The 8,973-nt window shown below is 48.7% G+C and overlaps 3 protein-coding genes across 3 annotated transcripts; 1 reads left to right on the top strand and 2 right to left on the bottom strand.

Annotated features, from left to right (window-relative positions):
- Nucleotides 1-383: 383 nt before the first annotated feature.
- On the top strand, nt 384-2,520 carry PHALS_11608 (mitochondrion protein; the record flags this gene model as incomplete). Its single annotated transcript, XM_024726996.1, has 4 exons — nt 384-814; nt 932-1,259; nt 1,334-1,414; nt 1,483-2,520. 4 exons carry the CDS (start codon nt 384-386, stop codon nt 2,518-2,520), a joined length of 1,878 nt encoding a protein of 625 aa, XP_024577617.1.
- Nucleotides 2,521-2,812: 292 nt separating this feature from the next.
- PHALS_11607 (carbamoyl-phosphate large partial) lies at nt 2,813-7,300 on the bottom strand (the record flags this gene model as incomplete). Its single annotated transcript, XM_024726995.1, has 1 exon — nt 2,813-7,300. One exon carries the CDS (start codon nt 7,298-7,300, stop codon nt 2,813-2,815), a length of 4,488 nt encoding a protein of 1,495 aa, XP_024577616.1.
- A 2-nt stretch (nt 7,301-7,302) lies between these two features.
- On the bottom strand, nt 7,303-8,966 carry PHALS_14516 (uncharacterized protein). The gene has a single exon (XM_036407473.1). The coding sequence runs from the start codon at nt 7,946-7,948 to the stop codon at nt 7,700-7,702; it is 249 nt and encodes an 82-aa protein (XP_036263171.1). The 5' UTR covers nt 7,949-8,966; the 3' UTR covers nt 7,303-7,699.
- Nucleotides 8,967-8,973: the final 7 nt, after the last annotated feature.

Raw genomic sequence — 8,973 nt, 5'->3', positions numbered from 1 at the left:
ATGTCCGTAATCAGCATCCGTAATCATCCACATGCATTCAGCGGTGTAATTTTAACATCCTTGCCAGATTTAAATGGTTAGAACAGGCTGGCGAATAACCGCGGATTTGAGCATTATATGGAAATATGTGCTTGATACCTTTAGAAGTTCAAGTGACACTTTACGGTAGATCCATATGGACGATTTATCAATGATGGTTTTGACCGCAAAGGCCGTCGACAGGATTGATTGAGGACATGTCAAACCTGAAATTAAAGACTAGCTAATGCTTCATTATGTCAATTCATTATATCTTTTAAGAAATAAAAAATTAGAGCATATAGAATTTACTGTCCCTCTCAAATTTGATACCATATCACCCCCTATCGAAGCACACTTGGACAATGCTGTTGAGCTCGAAGGCTGTTGCGGTGCGCGCCGTGATCCGCAAGTCTCAACGTGCCTTTAGTGTACCACCCAAGACTACAATAGCAATTAAGACGGCGCAACCTACGCTGAACGTTAAACCGCCCAATACTAATAAGCCGCCCAATTCTTCGGTTGATACGGCTATCACGAACTCGAGTACCGGCTCGTCGCTGTCTAAAGTGCTTCTTCTCGGTCTTCTAAGTACACCAGCGGCAACAGCGGTGTATATCAAACAGAACCCAGAGTGGAACCCAGCTACGCTTAAGGATGATGTGCGCTGGATCAAGTTTCGTGAACTAGTGCTGGGGAACGAAGCCACCGACACAACCTTGGCGCCCATGAAGCGCACCCCCGAGGACTTCAGCAGCGCAATTAACAATGCTCATAACGAGATGAAAGCGGAGAAGTTGGATATGACGCAGGAGGAAAAGAAGGCTGAAAAGAAAGAGAGAAAGAAAGAGAAAAAGGAGAAAAATAAAGAAAACGCTGCGAAGAAGGTCGAGAAGAATTCAAAGGTGAAAAGTGAGGAAAAGGTCGAGAGTAAAGCTGACAAGCTGGATAAAAAGCTTGAGAAAGCCGCGAAGAAGGCGGTCAAAGCTGAGAAAAAAGTTGCTAAGCTGAAGAATGAGCTGGAATTCAAAAAGGTGGAAAGTGAAGTGCACAAAGACGAAGGCTTCGTCGAAAAGCGCGATACAAAAGCAGCAGCTGTAGATGCTGGTGCTGCCTCTGCATTAGATAAGAAACAAGATGATGCCATGGCTAAGGCGCGTGATGAGATCGCGAAGCTGGCAGGCGAGGCTAGTCCGGATCAACTTTTCCATCAACTGGATAATCAGATTCAAGCTACTACGGTATAGTGTTGCACCAATGATTTAATGCAATAGATTCGTCAATTACCGATAATCTGTACATCTATGGGTTGCAGAATGGATTGCTCAGCGCACTGAAGGAAGAATCGGAGGCGGCAGCAGCAGAGATGGACAAGCATTACATGTCTGGTCTTGATGTTCGTGATGAAACAGTAGCTGTGTTGTTACGGGCTTAGTAACTGATACATATCCTTTGTTCTTTTAGGAGCTCGATGCAAAATCGTTGGCGATTCGCGTGGCTCAATTAGCTACGGAAATGAAACATCGTTCAAAATGGGAGGCTGTACGACTTCTGGAATCGCTCCGACATATGGAAGAGAACGTCCAAAAGAAAAGCACAGAAATGTTACGTCGCCAGAGTGAACTGCACAAGGAGCTGCTTGCCCGTGAGCTTCGTCTGCAGCGTGAATTGCTCTCCCGCCAAATGCGCGAGGAAATAGACGCTTTAAAAAAACAGTATTCCGACGATTTGGCGCGCAGTGTGAGCCAGCAGCGTATGAGCTTGCTTTCGGAGCTGCAGCGTACATTTGATCGCGAGCGCAAGGCAATTCAGGAGCGCTACAATCAGCAGTTAGAGGAGGCGACGCAAAACATGCAGAAGTCGTTTACCGACGAGCGTGCAAAGCGTGTACAGGAGCTGAAGGAGTACCGTGCCGAGCTATGCGCACTAGGAGAAGCCCTAGACAGCTCATCGACATACGAGGCCTTCAGCCACCGTGTTCACAAGGCTTCCATGGCGGCGCTGGCTTTATCGGATCGCGTGGAAGCTGCAGCTCCGTTGCGAAGCGGGATCCGTGCTTTGCGTGAGGCGGCAAGGAACGACCCTTTCATCGACGCGGCCATCAAGTCGCTGCCGCAGGAAGCAATTGAGCAGGGTGCGCCATCTGTGGGCCAGCTTCAGGAGCGCTTCAAAGTCGTCAAAAGTGTCGGCCACCGAACTGCTCTGGTTCCTGAAAACAGCGGTCTGATAGGTCAGGCTTTCGGCACTGCGCTGTCCTTGCTAATGATCCCTCCTGGAGGCCCCATCGAAGGCACTGACACGGATGCTGTGCTATCCCGCGCCGAGTTTGCTCTTAAGTCGGGCGATATCGAAAAGGCTGTCGAGGAGATGAAGGCTCTTTCCGGCCTTCCCGCGCAGGTTTCGCACGACTGGATCTCTGCTGCACAATCTCGTTTAGCTGTTGAGCAGACGGCTAAGGTGATCAAGGCGCACGTGGCGCTGCTGGCGGCGAGTTGCTCGTAAGAGTTAGTCGGATGGGAACCGAAGTGTATCTGTCGTGGATGTTTGGTATAGAAACTGATGCGAGTAATGGCATATATTGACATTTATCCGCCGTCATACTCAAAGATCCATTTGATTGCAATAAGCATTTACTCGTGCGGCGTAACTGATTAAATATTCCCTTTGTTGTGAAGGTAAGATTATAAGATCGATGATCCGTAAGTAGGCTCTAGATTTAGATAAATATAAGCACTGAAGATCTCCATACAACTGTAATCAATGAATTGTAGTTTGGCTAACTAAGTACAACGGCCTAGAAAATAGACATTTTACGCGCCGTAAGTTTTTGGCCCGGGCGCCAGCCCATCGTGGGCATTGCGTAGTACTCGGAAATGTTGCAGACTTCGAGTTTGCGCACCTTCTTGATGGCCTGCACAAACAGCAGCGCGCACTTGATGTTGTTAATGAGTGAAACACCAAAGTCTACGGCCGCACGGCGGATCTTATAGCCGCTCGTCAGTTCCTCGCGATTCGAGCCCTCGGGGACATTAATCACCAGCTCAATCTTGCCTGACGAGATGTACTCGATCACGCTCGGTAAGTCGCACTCAGGGTCCGACGGCTTGCGTAGGGCAATAGACTTTACACCTTGCGCGACCAGATACTCATGCGTACCAGGTGTAGCGTAGATCGTGTAGCCCAGCTCCTGCAGGATCAAAGCACCCTCTACGAACTCACGCTTGATGTCCTTGCTGCCGAGGGAGATCAAGACATGCTTTTCCTTGGGCATTTTGAATCCGGCACTCAATAGCGCCTTTAAGTACGCTTCATGCATGTCTGTGCCAAAACAAGCCACCTCACCAGTCGAGGCCATCTCGACACCTAGACTAGGATCAGCACCATGAAGACGCGTGAACGAGAATTGCGGCGCTTTAACGCCAACATAATCAATGTCGATCAACGCGATCGGCACTGATTTGACCGGAAGACCGATCATGGCCTTCGTAGCCAAATTAATGAAATTTAAATCGAAGGTTTTCGAAATGAAGGGAAACGTCCTCGAGGCACGAAGATTGCACTCGATCACCTTGACGTCGTTATCGCGAGCCATGAGTTGGATGTTAAAAGGACCAGTGATGTTAAGCGCTTGTGCGATTGCGCTGGCAATGCGCTTCACCTGCTTGATCGTTCCAACGTACAGCTTTTGAGCAGGCAATACTAGTGTGGCGTCTCCAGAGTGCACACCAGCATTCTCCACGTGCTCTGACATGGCATAGTTAAGAATGGCACCGTCCTTAGCCACACCGTCAAACTCGATCTCCTTGGCGTTCAAAATAAATTTAGACACAGTAACTGAGCGCGAAATTTTGACGGCGTCACTGCTTAAATAGACCCTTAACTGGTCTTCGTCTGACGCCACAATCATGCCGGCGCCCGATAGCACATAACTGGGTCGAACAAGAACCGGATACTGCACATCCGCAGCGAAGGCGAGAGCAGAGTCAATGTCCGTGACTTCAGTCCAACGTGGTTGGTCTACGCCCAGTGTGTCCAAGAGAGCAGAAAATTTGTTGCGGTTCTCGCACTGGTCAATGCTTTCGGGAGACGTACCCAAAATGTTTACACCGGCAAGGGACAGCGGCATCGCTAGATTGTTAGGGATCTGGCCACCTACAGAGACGATCACACCTTCCGGAGTCTCACGATCCCAGATGTCCAGCACGCGCTCCAAACTTAACTCCTCGAAGTACAGGCGGTCGCATTCATCGTAGTCCGTGCTCACTGTCTCTGGGTTGTAGTTGACAACGATTGCCGGCTTGCCCAGCTCACGCACCGTGCGTACAGCGCTGACCCCGCACCAATCGAATTCTACTGACGAACCAATGCAATAAGCACCACAGCCAAGCACCACGATGGCCTCTTCACTTGCTGGAATATCATCCTCTGAGCCACCATACGTCATATATAGGTAGTTGGTTTGTGCTGGAAATTCAGCAGCCAGTGTATCTATCTGCTTGACGCACGGCACAATTCCAAGCTGCTTACGTCGCTCGCGTACCTGCATGGCACTAGTGCCGGGTAGTTTGGCGGCGATCTGACGATCAGAAAACCCGTTCACCTTAAGCGTACGCATAAAGCGCTCGCTAATCGTATCTAGAGTAAATTTAGGCACCGACTGGCGAAGCGAAGAAATCCGCGCCAGCTTGGACAGAAACCATTTATCAATTTTAGTCAGCTCGTGCACACGATCGATCGTGTAGCCGGCGTCTAGGGCTGAGATAACGTAAAACAGCCGCTCGTCAGTCGGATGGCTCAGTTGTGCGTCGAGAACTATCGGATTTGCTTCGTTGTCAACGGCGCAACCATCGAGGCCGTCCAAATTTGGATTTACCATTCGCACAGCCTTTTGGATGCATTCTTCAAAGTTACGACCAATAGACATGACCTCACCGACGGAAAGCATGTAGCTTCCTAGGTCGTTGGACACGCGCGAAAATTTCTTGAGGTCCCAGCGCGGCATCTTGACCACACAATAGTCCAGACTAGGCTCGAAGCAGGCAGTGGTAGTCTTTGTTACACTATTTTTGATCGACACTAGGTCGATCCCTAAAGAGATTTTGGTCGCGACGTATGCAAGCGGGTAGCCGGTGGCCTTTGACGCAAGAGCACTGGAGCGAGAAAGACGAGCATTCACCTCAATGATGCAGTAGCGCTCAGACTTAGGATCCAATGCATACTGGATGTTACATTCACCAACAATGCCCAAGTGGCGAACAACTTTTTGCGCTGTCGAGCGAAGTTTGAAGTACTCGCTGTTCGACAACGTTTGAGATGGAGCAACAACAATCGAATCACCTGTATGGATGCCCAGCGGGTCAAAATTTTCCATGTTGCACACTGTAATACAGTTGTCCTTGGCATCCCGTACAACCTCGTACTCGACTTCTTTCCAGCCACGAAGATCCTGATCGATCAATATCTGCTTGATCTGGCCCTTGGAAGCTGAGCCGTGCAGAGCCTTGGTGGCTAGCAAACGCAGCTCCTCGTCATTTGCAGCAAAACCCGAACCAAGACCGCCCAGGGCGAAAGCCGAACGCACCAACACAGGGTAACCAATCTCGTTTGCAGCCTTTAGTGCTCCTTCGATGGTTGTCGCTGGCTGACTTAAAGCGATCGTTTCACCGATCTCTGCAAGCTTAGCCGAAAACTTTTCGCGATCCTCCGTGTCAATGATAGACTCGATCTGCGTACCCATAACGCGAACATTGTGGCGATTGAGGTCGCCGTTTAAGTAGAGCTCAATACCGACGGATAGAGCAGTTTGGCCACCCATGCTCACTAAAATTCCATCTGGCTTTTCTTTCTTGATAATTTCTAGCACTGTTTCAGCCCGAACAGGAACAAAGTATACCTTGTCGGCCAGCCCTTTGGACGTCTGCACCGTGGCAATGTTTGGGTTCACTAGAACAACGTGCACGCCTTCCTCACGCAGAGCTTTGATAGCCTGCGAGCCCGAGTAGTCGAACTCACCAGCCTGGCCGATAGATAAACCACCGGAACCAAGCAGCAGCACCTTGGAAAATGTCGGACGGTCGTAAAGGGATGTGTCCAAGACCGTAAGTTTAGGAGGGGCGCTATTAACTTTCTCAAGAAACATGTCAAAAAGAAAGGCCGTATCTGTGGGGCCACCACAGGCTTCAGGGTGGAACTGCACCGAGAAAAAGGGTTTAGTTTCATGAATGATGCCCTCGTTAGACTTATCATTAGCATTCATGAAAAAAGTCTTCCAGCCTTCAGGTAACGAATCAGAATCCACTGCGTAGCCGTGGTTCTGCGGTGTAATGTAACAGCGTGTGGTACGCATATCAATGCACGGTTGATTCATACCACGATTACCATATTTCATCTTGTACGTGGTGGCCCCAGCGGCTAAGGCCAAAATTTGGTTACCCAAACAGATTCCAAAAATGGGTTTTGGATTTTCTTGATTGATAGCCCAGCGGATGCAATCAATAGTCTTAGAGGCCATGGTAGGGTCACCGGGACCGTTACTGATGAAGATGCCGTCATATTTCAAATCGCTGTTAGGCAGATCATAGTCGTAAGGAACGACCGTGAGCTCTACTCCCTTAGAAGCTAGGTATCGTATAATATTGTGCTTCATACCACAGTGAAATGCGACGATCTTGGGAGAAGCACCCTTGTTGTACACTGTGACTTCCTTAATGGTCACATCTGCTACCAGATTCATCTTGTTGGGATCGTCGATCTCTAAAGGTTGACCATCGAACTCAATTTTTCCCAACACAGCACCGAGGGACCGAATGCGCTTTGTAATCATGCGTGTATCGATGCCAAACAGTGCTGGTACGTTGTGCTCTTTGAGCCACTCGCCGAGAGATTTGACGGCGTTCCAATGGCTGTGCTGGAAAGAGTGTTCAGACACAATAAGGCCTGAGATTTGTACAGAGTCCGACTCAAAAAACTTAGGCAAATTATACTCGTCCGTGACACTCATGTCAGGAACACCATAGTTGCCAATGAGTGGGTACGTCAACACGAGGATCTGACCGCGGTAAGACGGGTCAGACAGTGCCTCAGGGTAGCCCACCATACCCGTGTTGAACACTACTTCGCCCGAGATGCTCTTGTCCGCACCGAAAGAGTAGCCAATGTATGTAGTACCGTCCGCCAATACTAATGTACCACGCGATGCGCTATCTGTCTCTGTGGCCACGGGAGACAGAATTGGTGCCTGTGTGGCTAAGGCTGCATTCTCTGAGAAGGTCACCGACGACATGTTGGCGATGTTGAAGCTTAAGAAAGTGGGACCGGAGTGATGGTCCCGATGTTGATGCTTGCTTGTGCTCTTGAAGGCAAAAGGCAAAGTCTTAATATTGAAAGCGCGCGTCCAAAGAATGTTCGATACCATCGCTGTGCATTTTACTTGGTTAAAGTAAGTGGACGCTGGATATGGCTTGGATATATTGATATATCTCTGTGGCAATGAACGGCATCTGGTCGTCCACTTACTTTGTACAAGTAAAAAGCGTATTTTATATATTTTAAAAAAGGAACGCCAGAGACATCCCTACAAAACACAAGGTAAAGCCGGTGGCTAGGAGCCGCCCGCATGCATAAGTCTGCAGAACCGGGGCTATCACAAATGCGTGGTGCTGACGCGCCCAGTCTTGGGCACCTATTTTCTAGCTCTTTTCGCATTTTGCGGTCCAGAGCTCAAGTGGTTGTCTGAAGCAGGCGCGTCAGGAATTATGTGCAGATGATAGAGCAATGCCCCCCCGCCTGTTTGCGTGACCGATAACATCAGCAGATACAGGTCGGCCCCGTAATGTAATGATGCGATTTGTGCGAGGTAGCTTAAGCTGCTAGGAGCCTCCTGGGCTTCTTCAAGATGGGCCAATTCGTCAAGGGTATAAGCAAAGCGCATGAAGATTTAATGCTCAGCAGAGAAAAGTGATATCGGCTACAAAAGTTGTTGGAGATGCACGCACCGCAGAGTTTGATGTGTGTGCTGTGCCGTTTCAATTTGATTACACATGAATCTCTACGGGAAGATGAAACAGCAAAAGCATCTCTTACACTGCTGAAGAACTAAGGCAGGCATGCCAAAGCTTGAGTGCTAGCTATTACAGTTGCGATTCAGCGAATCAGATGCACGAATGAATATGCTATCAGCCTCGGAGACAACGATGTGCGATATGAATCGATCTGAAACATTGATGCCCAGCCAGCAATCGATAGTTCGTGTAGTCATGCCACCAACCCATTTTTCTAGGGTGATGACTCTGGTGCAACCAACATGGGCGGGTCCCGATGCATGCCATTCATTGTCGGCGGCATTCAGCTTAGTCATGAAAATGGTATACTCGCTCCTGGGTGCGGGTAACAGTGTCGACCTGTTAAAATGTCCACAGCGACATTTCATGTTCTTCTGCGCACACCTTTCATACTTATGTTTGTGAGTGGTCAGCAATTCCTGTAAAAACATGATTCATTCACATTGAATCGTCATTCTAAGCTTCCACTGATCTCACATAGCGCAAGATACCTGTTTCACCACAACGAGACTTTTAAACAAGTCATCTGCATTTAAAATGGCGATGTACGTCTTCATTGCTAGTACTTTTACCTGTCTGTCATAGTAAACAGTAAACCGCTCTCGATTTTGGAAAATTGGGAATATATTATTTTTCTTTTAATATTCTTACGCCAAAATCTGTTTCTAATGTAAAAGTTAATGTAAGCATGAAAAGGGCTACGGTTCTCGTAGTACTTACATTTTTTGGCCTCGTCGCGACGAATGGTCTCCTGCTGCATATGCAAGTCAGTCAACGACGGAAGCGTGTCAACAGGAGCTGTCGGCGTGGTTTCAGCGTGGTGGCGAGTCCATCGGCTCATCATCATCCGAGGAATTCGCAGTGACCGGCTCTAAACTTAAAAACTCATCATATT

Source organism: Plasmopara halstedii, assembly GCF_900000015.1.
Source record: "Plasmopara halstedii genome assembly, contig: Scaffold_555, whole genome shotgun sequence".
NCBI lineage: Eukaryota > Oomycota > Peronosporomycetes > Peronosporales > Peronosporaceae > Plasmopara > Plasmopara halstedii.
Note: the sequence above shows the minus strand (reverse complement) of the source record. Positions and strands in the feature narration are given on the sequence as shown.